The sequence below is a fragment of the Nannochloropsis gaditana genome (genome assembly GCF_000240725.1).
Source record: "Nannochloropsis gaditana CCMP526 unplaced genomic scaffold scaffold660, whole genome shotgun sequence".
Classification (NCBI taxonomy): domain Eukaryota; class Eustigmatophyceae; order Eustigmatales; family Monodopsidaceae; genus Microchloropsis; species Microchloropsis gaditana.
In genome coordinates, this window is record NW_005803293.1 from 906 (window position 1) to 16,661 (window position 15,756).

General features: G+C 52.7%; 6 protein-coding genes across 6 annotated transcripts; 3 read left to right on the forward strand and 3 right to left on the reverse strand.

Moving 5' to 3' along the window:
• Window positions 1-328: 328 nt before the first annotated feature.
• Window positions 329-1,378, forward strand: NGA_0110702 (isoamyl acetate-hydrolyzing esterase 1-like protein; the record flags this gene model as incomplete). The annotated part of the gene is made up of 1 exon (XM_005853987.1): window positions 329-1,378. The coding sequence occupies one exon, from the start codon at window positions 329-331 to the stop codon at window positions 1,376-1,378; it is 1,050 nt and encodes a 349-aa protein (XP_005854049.1).
• Window positions 1,379-1,630: 252 nt separating this feature from the next.
• On the reverse strand, window positions 1,631-3,910 carry NGA_0110902 (uncharacterized protein; the record flags this gene model as incomplete). Its single annotated transcript, XM_005853989.1, has 2 exons — window positions 3,726-3,910; window positions 1,631-3,370 (listed from the first exon to the last, which is right to left on the reverse strand). The coding sequence occupies exon 2, from the start codon at window positions 3,368-3,370 to the stop codon at window positions 1,631-1,633; it is 1,740 nt and encodes a 579-aa protein (XP_005854051.1). The 5' UTR covers window positions 3,726-3,910.
• A 1,574-nt stretch (window positions 3,911-5,484) lies between these two features.
• Window positions 5,485-6,267, reverse strand: NGA_0111202 (uncharacterized protein; the record flags this gene model as incomplete). The annotated part of the gene is made up of 2 exons (XM_005853991.1): window positions 5,485-5,574; window positions 6,154-6,267. The coding sequence occupies 2 exons, from the start codon at window positions 6,265-6,267 to the stop codon at window positions 5,485-5,487; spliced, it is 204 nt and encodes a 67-aa protein (XP_005854053.1).
• Window positions 6,268-8,197: 1,930 nt separating this feature from the next.
• Window positions 8,198-8,434, reverse strand: NGA_0111102 (uncharacterized protein; the record flags this gene model as incomplete). Its single annotated transcript, XM_005853990.1, has 2 exons — window positions 8,198-8,216; window positions 8,343-8,434. Coding segments are annotated over 2 exons (111 nt in total), but the record flags the coding sequence as incomplete, so codon positions are not given.
• A 2,178-nt stretch (window positions 8,435-10,612) lies between these two features.
• NGA_0110802 (uncharacterized protein) lies at window positions 10,613-12,738 on the forward strand. Its single transcript, XM_005853988.1, has 5 exons — window positions 10,613-10,704; window positions 11,062-11,187; window positions 11,383-11,481; window positions 11,645-11,725; window positions 12,030-12,738. The coding sequence occupies exons 1-5, from the start codon at window positions 10,626-10,628 to the stop codon at window positions 12,620-12,622; spliced, it is 978 nt and encodes a 325-aa protein (XP_005854050.1). The 5' UTR covers window positions 10,613-10,625; the 3' UTR covers window positions 12,623-12,738.
• A 396-nt stretch (window positions 12,739-13,134) lies between these two features.
• Window positions 13,135-14,575, forward strand: NGA_0110602 (chalcone isomerase-like protein). Its single transcript, XM_005853986.1, has 3 exons — window positions 13,135-13,242; window positions 13,514-13,995; window positions 14,124-14,575. The coding sequence occupies exons 1-3, from the start codon at window positions 13,179-13,181 to the stop codon at window positions 14,283-14,285; spliced, it is 708 nt and encodes a 235-aa protein (XP_005854048.1). The 5' UTR covers window positions 13,135-13,178; the 3' UTR covers window positions 14,286-14,575.
• Window positions 14,576-15,756: the final 1,181 nt, after the last annotated feature.

Consider the following 15,756-nt stretch of genomic DNA (forward strand, 5'->3'; position numbering starts at 1 on the left):
CCGCGAATGCAATCGACCTCCCCCCCCCCTTAAACAACTTGTATTCAAGGCCGTTGGCGAAAACAAGAACAACGATTGCCGCCTATCCTGCGGCCCTCCGTGTTTTGGAGTGAAATGCTGGGCTGCACACAACGCCATCGAGCGGTGTCGTCGTTCTACCTTGACTTAGCCTCGTCGCCCCCATTTTGTCTTCACATTTTAGATTTATTGTGTTCGCAGTCTCGCCGAAGGCGCACAACAACCTCAAAAGTCTCTTTGAAACCTGCTGAGCTCGCCGGCCTCGCTCTTTCTGAGCACTTCTAAAGACCAAAAGGCCCATCAGAACCCCATGTCAAGAAGCTCCCATCCGCATCAGGTGCTTCTTTCTTCCATCTACAAGTCATTTAGTTCCCTCTATGGCCCAAGCCACATTCGTGCAGGCGTCAGCAATAGGCGGGAGCAGTGGTCTTTGTTTATGGGGTTGGTCCTAGGCATAGGCCTTGCCACAATATTCAATGCCTTCCTGCTCCATACGGCAGAGTCCCGGCGTCCAGACCCACATGCATCGTCATCTTTGACTTCGTCATTCCTCCCCCGCGCAATTCGCTCCTTTTTCTCCCTCCCCTTTCCGTCGTCAACAAGATCCACCGTCCCCACCATTGGCGTGTCAGGAAAACGGCCCAAGATTCTTCTGTTCGGTGACAGCTTGACGCAGCGTGGCTTCGAAGGTCCTGGACAAGGATGGGCTGCCGGCCTTGCCCACGCCTACGGCCGTCGGGCCGACATCGTGAACCGGGGGTTCTCAGGTTACACGACGAAATGGTGCGCTTTGATGGCCCCCAGGCTTTTCCCTGCCGGGGACCCCGCTTGGGAAGTGCCGGCGCTGGCCATTGTTTTTTTGGGTGCCAACGACGCTGCCTTACCTAGTCGGGAGCAACATGTGCCCGTGCATGAGTATGAACAGCACCTGCGTCGCATTGTCAGCCACCTGCAAGGACGACGGCGGGAGGACGGGTCGGCCACACGCGTCCTCCTTCTCACGCCCCCGCCCGTGGACGAGGCGCGGTGGGAGGTGCATTGTCAGAGCCGAGGCCGGCCTCTGGATCGGAAGAATGAGGTGACGCGGCTGTATGCCAGAGCGAGCAAAGGGGTGGCGAGGGAGATGCAAGTGCCGGTGGTCGACTTGTGGAGAAGGCTGGGGGGGAGGAGTCCGGAGGCGGTCGCCCCAAACCTGGGCGATGGCTTACACCTGTCCGCGCAGGGTAGTGTCTTGGTCTATGAGGCTGTCTTGACAGCGATCGAGGAAAACTACCCGGATTTGGCACCTTCCCAGTTGCCGATGCAGGCGCCCGAGCACTTTGAATTGACGAGTCAGACCCAGAGCATCGAGGTGAACTAGAAGGACGGCTATAAGCGACGAATGTGAATAGGAACGATGAAATGAAGATGCCAAAGAGAGGAAGCTGCTCTCCTGAGTGAGGATCGCGTGCAATTACAAGTAGTGATTTCTTCACTTCATTTCAACTTAGCGTCGCAAACATGTTTTTGTTACGTTTCGCGCATGCATTCAAGCAGGGCATTGGACAATTACACTCTGCCTTTCTGGTTTTGGATACAATTTCAATCGTACAGCTAAAAGACTAAGGAAAAATCATCCATTGGCCGAGACAGCTTCCCAGGACACGGCAGCGCAGTGTCCCAGCGGCGCGCGCAGAGCCTGGTCTTGGGTGCGGTGACGTTTGTGAGGGGGCACACACCTCGCGAGCGTGAGCCTCTCCATGTCTTGGTCGATATTGGACGTCATGCCGCAGCCACTGTCTTCCAGTTTGGGCGGGGAAGCGAGAGGCCGAGGCCGGGCTGCGCGAAGGAGGGCGGCAACAGTCAGGTCTTTGCGAGGGCGTGGCGTCGGCGCCTGCAACACCACCGTGTCTCTCCGCACCTCAACCCTGCCCTCGCCCTCCGACCTGGGAATATCCAAGTCTCGACAGGACTCTGGAGACCTTGGGGGTGAAATCGAGTGATGCCTCGGCGCCTGCTCGAGCGCTTGTGGAGAACGAAGCACCGGGAGCGAAGCTTGCTGGGGAGAGGTGCAAGGGGCTTGGAGCGCAGGATCGGGCTCCTTGTATTTGTGGTAAAAGCGACCACACATGGCCCACCAAGACTCCTCCGGCAACAGCCAGACGTTCTCGCGACCTCGCATGTTCAAAAGAGAGGCGGAGCGGGGCAAGGACGGGGACGAAGAGGAGCGCTCTTTCCCCCCTTCCCTCCCTGCCCGCCGGGCCCTTTCTGCCTCTACTTCGGCCGCAGCCTCTTCCACCCCACCTTCACCCGCCGCGCGCAAGGCGGTTGCTAGGTAAACACGCAGGCTGCGAAAATGCAGAGGGGCCGCATTCTGAAGACACGTGCGACAGAGCGCCAGGGCCTCTCGAGCTGCTGCTGGTTCGATCCTCCCACTCGAGCCACTCAGCGGGGAGAGAAGCAAGTCCGCCAGCCGGAAACTCGCTGTGGCTACGAGAGCTTCCATCTGCCATGACGCCTCGAAGAAGACCACAGGAGAGGAGGGGGATGAGGAGGGAGAGGGAGGGGGAGAGGGCATGGGGGAGCATGGAGGAGAGGTTGAGGGCGAAGAATTGAAGGAAGTGGAGGAGGTGGAAACAGAGGAGGGCCTTGGTTTTCGATTAATTTCCCGGGCATCGTTGAGTAGCAACAGGGCTTGGCGGAAGACGACCGCAACGTGGGCTGCGGCCTCGCCCTGGTCCCTGAAAGCCCGGTCCCAGCAGGCGCCCAGGTCGTAGTACTTCAGCTGGGTGTAGTAGAGCCACAAGTAGGCCTTAATCAAAGGTGCCGCCATGGGAGACGCGTCAAGGAGGGGTAAGTAGGTCTCAAGCAACGCTATGGCCTGGGGCCGCTGTTTTAGGGACGTGAGCAAGCGCCCAGCAATGACAAGCAGGCGGACAGTCCAAGTGGGAACATGGAGTGCAGCCTCCTGATACGAAGTCAAGGCTTCCAGGATGGATTTGGCGACTACTTTCTGCTTGACGCGGCTCTCTTCATGACCAGAGCACAGCTGCGCATGAACTGCCAGGGCTTTCAAGTACATGCGGGCGGCAACCGAATTTGTGGAGGGCGAGGAAGAAGGAGACGAGCACCCAGGCCTACATTGTTTCTGTTTTCGCCGAAGATGTTCAATGCTGCCCTTTGCTAGAATGCTAAGCGTCTTAAGACCGTCCAACGCGGGGTCTGGTAGATGGATTTCGTCCAGAGTGCGCACCGTCGTTCGAGGTTCAAGAAAACGGAAAGCGGCGGGGGCAGAGGAAGCAGCAAAGGCCGCGCGGCCCATCTCCAGCAACCAAGCGTCTACAGCCTGAGTTGTGAGTCCTAGGCCACACATTTCGCTACCAGAAAATTGTTCAGATGAGTGGCATGGGTAGGAATCGCATTTGTGATTGCGACCATCTTGCATGTCGGACGCCCTGAGACGTTGTTGCTCTTCAATCGCCTGGACAAAATTTTGCAAGCCTAAAAAGGCCAAAGAGGAGCACTCTTGTTGATGCTTAGCTATCCAATCCTTTTTCTGACAGTCTTTTCCTGTGAATTATAAAAACCATGTATCCAACAAACGGAAGAAGGATGAGACATTGCTCTTCAGGGCTGTCAGAAACCGGACCTAAAGTTTGCAAAAGAGACTACAAGAAAGAATGCCGCGACAAGGAACGACGCCACTAAGATATCGAGTATTTACGTACCACAATAAAGCGTTGACAAGCACCAGGAGCATGCTGCCAGGGTCGGACTTATTTTTTTGCAGTAACTGCATGCTAAGCCGTCAGCAGGTGCTTGTTGCAGATCGTGAAAGACGTGGCGTAGAGCAGAGCGCTCTTTCCGGCCCGTGCAACCATCCTGTCGATGATTACTTTCCGGAATCATCCTGCGTGCGTGTTTCAAAGCGTATAGAACATTAGAAGGCGCAAATACGACAGAAGGGGGAATGCCCGGTGTGAGTGAATGGAAAGCGTCTGGGGCGATAAGTGAGCACGCCATGTCGTGAATTGAAAGAAACTTCCCAGAAATGTCCCGCTGGGCCCAAGGAACATCGAATAGGGACGTGGGTATTCACTACATTGACATGAAACCCTTCCCGAAAGCCCATTTGCAGCATAATATTCACTACATCGCAGCATTCGGGACATAGATGATAGAGAGACGATGTTTACACGGTCGTACAAAAGTCGGCCGCTTCATTTTTTCCCATGAGATTTCAAAATTTTCAAATTTTCAGACGGCCCGAAGGTTCTGTCGGCGAAAATTGGTAGGTTTCTGGTGGCTACTAGTATCCAATCATCAAAGCGTACGCCTCACGTGTGTTTTTTTAAATGCTATTTTATCAATCAATGTGGCTGATGACGGGATCAGGCTTCGTGTGGCCTGCTAAATGACCGTGGAGAATTCCAGAGATATCGAGGTAAAACCCTCACCCATGTTCGCCGCCTCTACAAAGTGCACTTATGCGTATACAATATGGCATCAGCTGAACAAAATTCTAAGATACATGCCTTCCAATCTTTGATCAGCCTTCAAATCCCTAAATCTTTGTTCGAAAATTGGTTTGGTCAATAATAGCACAAAATTAAAAACAAAAACAAAAACGACTTGGAGAAACGAAAACAGCGCACGGCGAGTACATCAGGCTTATTATACCTTACACCTCAAACTGAGCTGCAAGTCCATGATTTTTCGTCTCTCCTTTCTTTCTTGATGCTGGAAACAAAAGACATTGACGGGCGGCCAGAATGTCCACTTACTGGATAATTAAATTCGATATTCAAATGAATTATGTTCCAAATGTACTGTAATTTCGCGCACAGGGCATCTATACACAGCTTCCTACAACGTACGAAGAAAAGGCGCTACGTTCACTGCTTCCCATCACATGTCCCGTGGATGGGGGCGGAGTGAGAGAGGATGGAACAGGGGCCGGCAGCAGAGGGGTAGTGCGCTCACCGTACATGGAGGCGTCTCCGAACAGGCACCGGTTATCGTCAGAAGCAGAAAGGGTGTGATATAAAAGAGCTTCTGCACCATCATGGCCATCTCCGTCATCACTTGCCTGCTGCGTGGAAGCGCATATCGACCCGGCACCCGTGGCCCAGCATGAAGGGCGGGAAAAGTAATGGGAACGTGGGTAGGGCGCAGTGCTGCATTGTTGCTGATGCCGCCATGTGCATAGACTCTCCAGCTCGTTTAAGGCCTGTGGAAGGAAAGTTCGATTCATATAAGGAAAAGTTGCGAGAGAGTGACCGAATGCGCGCGTAAAGGGGAATTTGGATAGGCACGACCGGAGCTATGCGCCCGCGGACCAGCGCGCGGCGTGTCTTGCATGCCACTGAAGCCCCTTGGCATCTTCAGGCGGTGCCATGCATTCATCCTACAACCTTCACGGCAGCCGATCGAGCATTCGTTCTCTCGCTTCATCACACCTTCTCTGCACCGCTCTCCCTAGCTCCTCTACGCACCCACCTGTACCATACAGACGCCTAGAATAGCGTAGATCACAGCGATCAGGCTCGTGTTGTTCATGCGTACGTCAGTGCAGGCCTAGATAACAAAATGACGAGGCAGGGGCCGATCAGGTGAAACGAGGGGACTCACGATTAAGTTACTGAGAAACAAGGACAACGATGTATCTTTTTATGCCTTATTTCAGGCTACCTTGTCCCTCAACCCCAATATCTCCTCGCCTCCACCTCATCTTGCCTTGAAGACATCCCCCTCCGTGGTGTCGGCCGTGACCCGGCCCTCTAAAAGACAGTAGGTTCGCAGCGTTACCACACGAGCGATAAGGGCGGGTACCGCCAAGGCCAGACAAAGGAAGGAAAAGAGGCGAAGGCACACCACGCGGCGCCAGAAAGGGAGGGGTGGATGCTGCTTGCTAAGGGGAAGGGAGGGGAGGGACGGGGAGTTTGAATGGAAGGATAGGAAAGGAGGAGGAAGGTGAGACTTGTCTAGGGTGCTGTAGGGCGGAGTTCTACCGTAACAGTGTCTGGGCGAGCCCTAGAACAAACCTACGTCAGCGCCTCAGCCGAGGCCTGCCCGTGGGCGGACAGGCCCTGGGGCCCTCCCTGATCCCTCGCCGTCCTCATAATCCCAAGCCTCCTCCCGAGGCATCGTTGTTACCTTGTGAAGAACCAGAGTCCGGCCAAGACGTGCAGGGTGATTGGGAGCAGGTAGAAGAAAGAGGAGGGGTCGAAGTCGCTGGCTGCGTGCTGCGAGAAGCACACGGGGACACATTGGGGGAAAGAGGAATAATGAAAGTGACATGGACGGCGGAGTTACATTTCTGTGTGCGCAGAAAGACGACAAACATCCTAGGGACAGCACGGCATGGACGTTCTCGTTCTTCTCGTGCATACGGAACATTTCACTCGCATGCCTACTTGTCTGTGGCGTCATTCATGTAATACCTCACTTCTAACATATCCCATACAATGTCACATTTTCGTACGCACCATCTCAGACCCTCCGAGCACACCCGGCCAAATCCAGCTCCAGATATCAAGGAGAAGGATGCCTGCCGTACATAACGCCAAAGTCCTGTAGAAAAGAGGAGTATTGACCAGAAAGTAAGCGTTTCTGAATAAGCTGCATGCTGGCGATGTATTACGTGAAAAACAATGCACAAATTGTACATCAGCTTCGTTTCTATTTAGTCATTTTGACACCTTCAGTCACTTTCTGGCTTTCCCCCCTCACCATTTCATCATCTCTTACCTCAAAAGTCGTGTCTCCTCCGCCTCAGTCACTGCCACGGGTGAGACTTTCTTTTGCCGCAACGGCGTACTAGAGGGAGCGCACGTATCCATACGTCTGACTTTGCGAGATTAGATCACATTGTTATTTTTACGACTGGCGCCTTGATGAAATGATGAAAATCGCCCCAAGGCACTGAAACATGACATGTCCCTGATGGCCTCATCACACCAGACTGCCAACTCCAGCACCAGAGCGGATTGACTATGCCAACGGGCTGCACATCCTTACGAGTATTGTCGCATTTCTTACATTTTTATAAATTGCACTGATGGTCGTACGGGCACTGATATGCTCGGCATTGTACTCGACGGGGCCATATTTGAATTAGTCGCACCGCCTAGAATACAAGTGTTCAAATTGACACTTTTTGCAATGTGGTATTTATCTTTCACGTCTGCCACAGTCTTGCCCTACAACTCCATAATTAGACTCGGAAAGCCCCTAAGGAATAGATTGTAGGGGAAATAGGCCCCGAAGGCAGCACTGGATGCTCCATCACATCCAGGTCTGCCTCGACATACGCCACGAAGATGGATATTTCGCGCGTCATAAACGTCCCGATCGCCTTTTCACGGAGACCGACAATTGAAAATTTTTTTAGAGAAACGGAACACAAATTCAAGCATGATCTTCCCTTTGCCTACAAGGCATTGGAAGAACGGACAATACTTTCCTACTTTTTTAAAACATGAAGGGATTTGAACCTCTCCCCGCCCAGCTAGAATGCGGTTTTTCGATTGTCAAGACACGAACCAACGAGTACTTCGCATGTATCCCCACCACTCGTACAGAGCCCATTCCAGTTCCATACGGATATGAAGGAGTATGCATTGCGTTTGACCCTGGTGTGCGCATATTTCTGACTGGGTACGACCCCGCGGGGAACATATTGGAAATCGCCAAGGGAGGCGTGGATACGGTGTTTAAGATCTGTTACCGTGTCGACCGCATTATGAGCAAGATTACCAAAGCCAAGAACCATAGGCAGAGGTACAATCGACAGCGTGCGGCTTGTGGGGCGAAAATAAAACCTCAATGCTGCATTACTGACCTCCATGCCAAGACCGCCAATTACCTTTTTGAGAGCTACAAGTAGTGGGAAAAGGTGAGCATCATGCGCGCCGTTGCTGCGAATTTTGCGAGTTTCCCTCCTGACCAGGTGCTGGGTCGTGGATTTAGGCAATAAGTTAGCTTGTAGCTCTCACAAAAAGAGTGACTGAAGGTGTCAAAACGACTAAGAATAAATGAAGCCGATGTACAATTTGTGCATTGTTTTTGATGTAATACATCGCCAGTATGCAGTATGCTCAGAAACGCTTACTTCCTAGTCAATACTCCTCTTTTCTACAGAACTTTGGCGTTATGTACGGCAGGCATTCTTCTCCTTGATATCTGGAGCTGGATTTAGCCGGGTGTGCTCGGAAGGTCTGAGACGGTGCGTACGAAAATGTGACATTGTATGGGATGTGTAAGAAGTCTGTGGCACAAGACAAAGTATATCATTAGGTTTGTAGTGCGAGAAATCAATATCTACATGACCCCGAGCCCCGTACATGAAGTGCCGTTGCCTTCCTTTGGCTACCCGGAGCGGGCTTCTCGTTCGAAATAGGAACGGTTGCTCGACCTCCGTCCCGAACCTCCTTGCTAGCTTTTGGTTACGCGTACCCACAAGTAGCGGTAGCTACAAGCAATGAAAAGCAGCACTCAGTAGCTTGAAGTAGTAGGCTGTTTTAGTCGTCCTGAAACCCCTTTCCGTCTTCTCTTGCTACTAAATGTAGTACCAGCGGCGCTACCACTCGGTACCTACTATTAAGTGCGCTTTTCCAGTCGTCCCGAACCTCCTTTCTACCCACTATTCCCTGTAGCTACCACTCAGTACCTAGTATTGTTGCGCTTTTCTATTTTTAGTATTGCTATGACTCCCTGTAGCAACGGTATCGTTCACCTTCTTCGACGACTTCTAATACTGCCCTTTTCAACACAGATTTCTATGGACAAACGTTTCCTTAAATTTGGTGACAATGACAAACAACCAGACCAAAAGGAAGAGGTCACCTAAGCCCGAGTCAGCTCTTCGCATCAGAAAGAAGACATTGAAAGGCAAATCCAAGACCTCCGCTATAGCTACCCTTCTCATCGCTCCGTCAGCGAAATTGGATCAGGCCTCATCGTCTAGCGCCGGGGACTGCAAACTCTCTTGGACCTCGTCTTAAAACGAGCTGTCGAAGAAGTTGTAATTGCCTTCCGTGACAGGCTCTGTCGCTTCGTGTTTAAGTGACTCGAGTCCATCTTCCACAGCCATGGAGTGGGACTCGTGGTTCATGGCGGAGAAAAAGAGTGTGGAACCGAGAACGAGCTTGCCGAGGATCTTTTATCGGTCGTCAACTTCTTCGTTCCCGCAACAACGACAGGCGATCAGCAGGAAACCGGAAAAACGACAACTACGGGATGTGCACAAAGAAGGATACGGTGACGAGACAAATGAAGCTTGAGCTCGACACCACCCAACAAATCACATTATCCAGATGTTGTGGGGTGTACAGATGGACATATAATGAGGGTGTTCGTCTGCGCAGGACTAACGCGGTGACGTATCTTGGGAAGGTGAAGACCACCAGGGAACTCCGATCGCACGTGGCCAATGGGACATTCCCTGTCGTGAGAGGGCGTCCCTGGGTGTTTCAAGTCCCGTTCCGACGTCCGGGATGACGCGATCATCGAGTTCGTCGAGAATCTCAAGGCAGGGACAGATAAGGTCAAATCCAACCCCTCCTTCCGCTTCCGGATGGATTTCAAACGGAAAACAGATTCAAGTATATAAGGATCCCTTCGCTTAAAAAAAAATGAAGAGCGAACAATACTATCCTACTTTTTTTACAGGGAACTTGAAGGGGTATGAACCTCTGCCCACCCAGCTTGAATGCGATTCCAAGATAATCAAGACTCGAACCAACGAACCACGGGGTACATGCGAAGTACTCCTTCGTTCGTGTCTTGATAATTTTAGAAGCGCATTCAAGATGGGCGGTGGAAGGCCACCGCCCGCACGGCCTTGGAATGGTATTTGAACGTCTTGTAGGGGAGAGAGGACAGGTCCAGGTCTTCATATCCCTTCAAGTTTCCTGTAAAAAAAGTAGGATAGTAGTGTCCAGTCATCCAATATTTTTTTCGCAAAGGGGAGCTTATGCTTGAATCTGTTTTCCGTTCGAAATCCATCAGGAAGCGGAAGGAGGGGTTGGATTTGACCTTTCTATTCCTGCCTTGAGATTCGTGACAAACTCGATCGCGCCATCCCGGACGTCGGAGGAGGGGGGCACTTTGTTCCTCCCCTCCTAGGCGCTGTTTAGTCCCCAAAAAAGAGCCCGGTCCGAGTATGACAAGATGCACCTTTGATGGGGTGTGTCATTGGTAAGTGCGTTCATTTCGCGAATTCTTTCCGTCGTTCATAGCAAGCGCCGTTTCCCTTTCCTTGCTTGAGGGCCGCGGCTTTGCCTCGGGTGGGGGCTTGCCAAATATTGTATCCCCCCGGCCTCGGACAAAGCCAGCCAGGACTGAGAACAGTCACAGTCCTACCGGACATCATATATCATGCTTACATACTTGTCACCTTTTGTAATGCGAACGTATGCTTATTATTGGTATTGCGCGCACATGGGATCGGCAAGAGGGGGGACTGACTTGTTCTTCTACCCTTTGTTATCGATGATGATCATCATGATGCTGATGCGATCACTCACTCTATGCTCACTCACTCTATGCTCGTGGGGTAAAAAATATTATCAAATGCTTACTAACTCATGCTCCTACTTCTTGCGATTGCTTAAGCGGCATTTAAAATGGCCAATCCTGAGGTCTGGACACGGAGTGGGAGTGGCGGTGGCCTCCGAGGTCATTCCGATGCAAGCCCAGACTGGGGTAAGGAAGTGAGGGTACTGCTAGGCAATTGCCGACAGAGTCAGGAGATGGTTGGGTCAGGAATTGGCTCCGGGAGTGAAATTAGCGTGATTGCTTGACGGTACGGGAACTCGTGGCCGCTTTGCCTCGGGGGCTGACTCCTCAACAAGCGCCTAGCGAATATGGGAGGGGGTAAAGGGTCCTAGTCGATGCCCGACCGAGTAGATATGGAGCCCTTTCTACGCTGGCAGATCATTTTAGAGCGTTTCTGGGCTCGAAACAGCCTGCAAGTCGTCCTGGCGCCATAGGTCCACCGTGCTCAACACCCTTCGTCCCTCTTCCTCTCTCATCCCTCCCTTCCTCTTCCTGGCCCCTCAGCGCCCGGGGCGCCGGTACCTTTCCAAGAGCGCATCCGCATTCCTCGCGCTTGGCAGCCTGGGGAGGCGAAGCCGGAGAACGACAGCGACAACGAAGAGGACCGGCCAGCGGCTGGTACGAGCAAAGGTAGGGTCCAATGCGAGGGCAGGTGTGGAGATGAGGGCGCTGTTGCGGCGGGCCTGGGTGTATTTTTGCCGGGTCAAGATCTTGTCGGTCATCTTCTCCTTTCATTTTCGTGGCTTCTCCTGCAAAAGGTGTCTCGCGAGGACAAAGCCCCTTTCGTTTCCGTCACCCCGCCCTCCCTCCCTCGCTTCCCCCCAGGCAAAAGCGGCGACCGGCGAGGTGGCTATAAATGCGGTCGCTGTGGGCAACCCAAGAAGGGACACGTTTGCACGAACAAGCCTCGGCTGCGGGCGGCATGTGCGTAGAGGGGGAGGAAGGAAGGGAGGGAGTGAGGGAGGGAGGGAGGGAGGGAGAGAGGCGAGGCTTGAAGGCGTTTATTTTGTGCTGCTTCGAGTTGTCCCTTGATAGTTTTTCTCCATCCTTTCCCAACCTGCGTCTTGTCGTCCCCCTCTCTCGCCAGTCGTCGAGACTACGGAGGTGGAGATTCAGGCAGAGAGGGACGCGGAGATGGTGCTCCGGCGCCTGGATACCAAGCTTCAAGGTGAGACAAGGGCTGGAAGGGGGACGAACGGGCACAGACATTTTCTTAATGCATGAGTCGGTCGAAGATGGAGACAAAGCGGGAGGGAATGATCGGCTCGCGGCTCCGATGTCCGAATTTATGGGCCCCGCGCTTGAGGCCCCCCCCTGGCCCTGACCTGTGTCGATGCCACCCCTCTCGTCCCTTCATCACCTCCTCCTCTCCCTTCATCTTCCGTTCATTACAACGGTGGCCTGTCAAATTTCTCTTGCTCAGGTTCTTTCCCTCTACCCACATGCTCTCTTTTATTTTTGGCTTGACCCAGGATACCCGGAGAGCTACGGACTGACATTTCGATGGGCCCCCTCGGCGGCCTCTCTGTACGCGGCGCAGCAACAGCAGCAAGAAGAACAGCAGCAACATAGTGACCAGCGGCAGCCACAAATGGCAAGCCAACAGTTACAGCAACAACAGCAGCAGCCCCTATATGAAAGAGCGCACTTGCTCGCGACTCCATCTACAAACTTTTCGCAACAGCAGCAAACTGAACACTTATTACCGATGCAGGCGGGAGGAGCTTGCGCTATGGAGTGTCTGTCATCCTCAGATCACTCGCATCAGGTGCAGCAGGTACAGGACCATGGACCGGTGCAGCCACAACAGTCATTAGAGCCTCCTCACAGCCATCGAGGACGAGGGAGAGCACCTCCCGCGGGGGTTACAGGAGGAAGCAACAGCGGGTCAGGACACACGGGGGGGAGCCTAGTCCCCCCGTCCTCACAAGCACCGCATGATGGGCAGCAAGTGTATTATCCGCTACCGGGGAGCGTTGGGGTCGCCGGCGACCCGAGTCAGACCGAGCAGCACCCGCATCAGTATTACGGACGAAATGAAATCTATGTGAATAGAGAAATGTAATATCGGTTGACCAACGACGATTGCCCGGCATGATATGAAGTTAAATGCGAGAAGACCCTGTTTAAAACAGAAAACTTAGCAGAATACGATTTTGAAGAAAATTTGTTACGGACGCACGAAGCTGACACCTGCCTCGAATTGTTCCTTTTGTGTGGAGTGTACCTGAAGAAATGGAAGGGACGGCTACCGGAACTGATAAACAAAGTAACCTGTTCCAGTGCATCTCACAACTACGTGTTGCCTCGAGCCAGGAGGTTACTTGATGTCCAAGCGAGCCCACGCTTTTTGTGCACGCCTGTGTTGCAGCACTCTCCAAGTGCCGATCCATTTCGAGGGTATGTAATCATTAAAAGGGGAGATATGGTGGTGTCGAACGCATCGTAGGGGAAAAGACACACAAGTTGTGAGGACTCCAGGAAGCAAGCCTGAGGTGCGAGCGACAAGATCTAGATTCCACCAGCTTGTCACTTCCCTGTATTCCTCCCTTATCCATACTCCTTCAAAAATTTTCTGACAAGTACAGCAAGTATACATTACCATTGGCAAGCTAAACATCATGGCCCGGTCTTGCATTTTTCGTCTGGCACTGTTTTGTGCCATCCTCCTTTGCCTCTCAGATGGTACGTCCCAGAGACTGCTAGGTGCCCGGGCCTGAATTTTTTGTTTTCTCTGTGGGCCATCATGTACCCAAGTGTGATAGATAACTGTCAATTTTGAAAAATGTGCAGATGGACCGTATAAATGCTGGTAATGTTGTGATTTTCTAGATGCCCAAATATATGTACTGCTATCCCCAGAAAACTCGGCTTCGCACCCGATCGGTCCGCACCATGTTTGCGATTTAGACAAAAGATCAAGCTTCACATATTTTAACTTATCTTCTTTCTTCAGGATATGGAAAAACTTCAAACGACACATGCGAGGTTAAAGGGAAGGAGGTAGTCGACAAGGTCACCGGGCTAGTCTTCCCCATGCACCGTATTCTTCCTCACGGGGGCAGAGGCCGCGAGCTCACTCTCCTGGGGGTGGGTCCTCGGCGGAAGAACCTCTTCGTTGTAGAGGTCAATGTGTATGCTGTGGGGCTGTACTTGGAAACTTCCCTGCTGGGCCGGCTCAAAGCCTTTCGAGGCAAGAGCTCGGAGGCCTTGGCCAAGGAGGCGAAATACTACGCCACCTTGATGAAAGAAGGGTCCGGCTTGAATCGCGCTCTCTACCTGATTTTCGCGAGGACCGTCCCGGCAGGGAAAATCGTGGAGGCGCTTGCGGCGGTGGACGGCGTCAAGAAGGAGGTGATGGCTGATTTCAAGAAATCGCTGCTTGCAGCCATAGGCTCTTCACTCAAGGAGAAAGAGACGTTGACACTGGCATGGACGGTAAGGAAGACGTGTCGAGAAAGCCGGGAAGGGCTCGCACGTAGAATCTTGATTGATGAATTCTTTTTGAGCTGCCCCCTTCTCTGTTTTTTCATCCTTTCTCTTGGAATTCTCCTCTCACATTCCAGCCGGACGACCGATTGTCTCTCTTTGTGCGAGATAAACCTGTCAAAACATTTCCAAGCCTGGAGCTTGCTCGAGGTATCTTCAACCTCTACCTTGGAGAGAAACCTATCTCTCCCGAGGCCAAAAAGGGCTTTGCTGCTGTGGCCCCCCAACACATAAATTAGCCGGACGAATGTGGAATGAGAGGTGAAAGGGAACGATGCAATGGAGAAAGATGCTTCACAAAGGCACATGAAGTGCAAAGCTCGGAGCTGTATGTCATGCTTGCTCGTCTGGGGCACTAAACGGGGAGGTCTGAACCTCCTCGGAACAAGTGGTTACTCCTGACCAATATTGCCCGAAAGCAAAGTTATGCGAGTCACAGTGGGTGCTTGATGTCGAATGCGACATTTTCCGAGCGTTTCGAATACGTGGTCTTGACCGGAAAGAAAGAATTTCATAGGGGAGGGAGGGAACAACTCGTTTTTATGGCTCGGCTCGGTTCAGCGAGGAGAGGAGGTCGTGTTGCCCCTCTAAAACATTTTTTTAAAAGGAACTTAGTGCAGGACATAGGGGGCGAGTAAGCGAGTAACAGCGTCCATTCACAGCATTGATCTCCATAGACAGCGGCGAAATCGGCAGGTCAAGGACAAAAGACCATTATTGTAATTTTGCATGACCTCCTCATTTCCACTAGAAAGGAGTGCCATGATGAGACAGGGCTTTCTCGCGCGAGCATCAGGTTCCCCTGAAGTCCTTTGCTGGCCAATTTGAAGCCATGTATAGCCATGTTTTGAAATTTGCCTTGTCTGAGTCGCGCGGTGGTCGCAGTGTCGGTGGCTCAGGGCATTATTTGTCCCCCTCCACGTGTCCGATACGTTTTCGCATCTCGCCCATGGTCACAAGCGATTTTGCTCGTGACATTTCAGTTGGAGATTTCCCTTTTAGACCTGCCCTCATTCAACCTGTCACTTGTCCCTGTTTCGGCCCAGCAAAAAGACCGACATGCGATGAGGTGAATCACTCACGACATTGTTCGCTTCAGGGACCCGCACAACATTCATTTCGTGCCCTACGCCCTCAACAGACCCTACCCTACAGCGACCTCCCTCCCTTCGCGCCCGTTCCGCTCGGCTACAAGTACGGACAAGCAGGGAGGCATGGGGCCCACTGCGGGGGTCGTAGCAGCGTCCGCAGGTGCGACAACGCCAGCGGATGTGTTTGGGGCGCTTGGGATAGGAGGACCACCAATAGAGGCGGCGATGGCCTTCCACCGTTGGCTCCAAGGGGAAGAGGCAGGATTGGACGAGCCCAGGCCACGCAGCAGCTCCATATACTTCCAACCGGAGGGAGGGATTATGTCGGGGCATGGCGTGCTGGAGGATACTCTGTCGTTGTTCATGGTGCAGGTGAGGCGGCGAAAGGAAGGGGAGGGAGGGGGCTTCTCTGTTACGATCCTACTGACCCTCCTCTCGGATTCGGTGGGGCTTCCCAGGCGGTCATCATCATCACAGTGACACGCTTGCTCTCTTTGGGCACCAAATGCCTGAAGCAGCCGCGCGTCATCATGGAGGTGGTGGGGGGCATCCTCCTGGGTGCGTGACAGGAAGGAGGGCTGGGAGGGAGGTGATCATCATGATGCTGATGCGATCACTC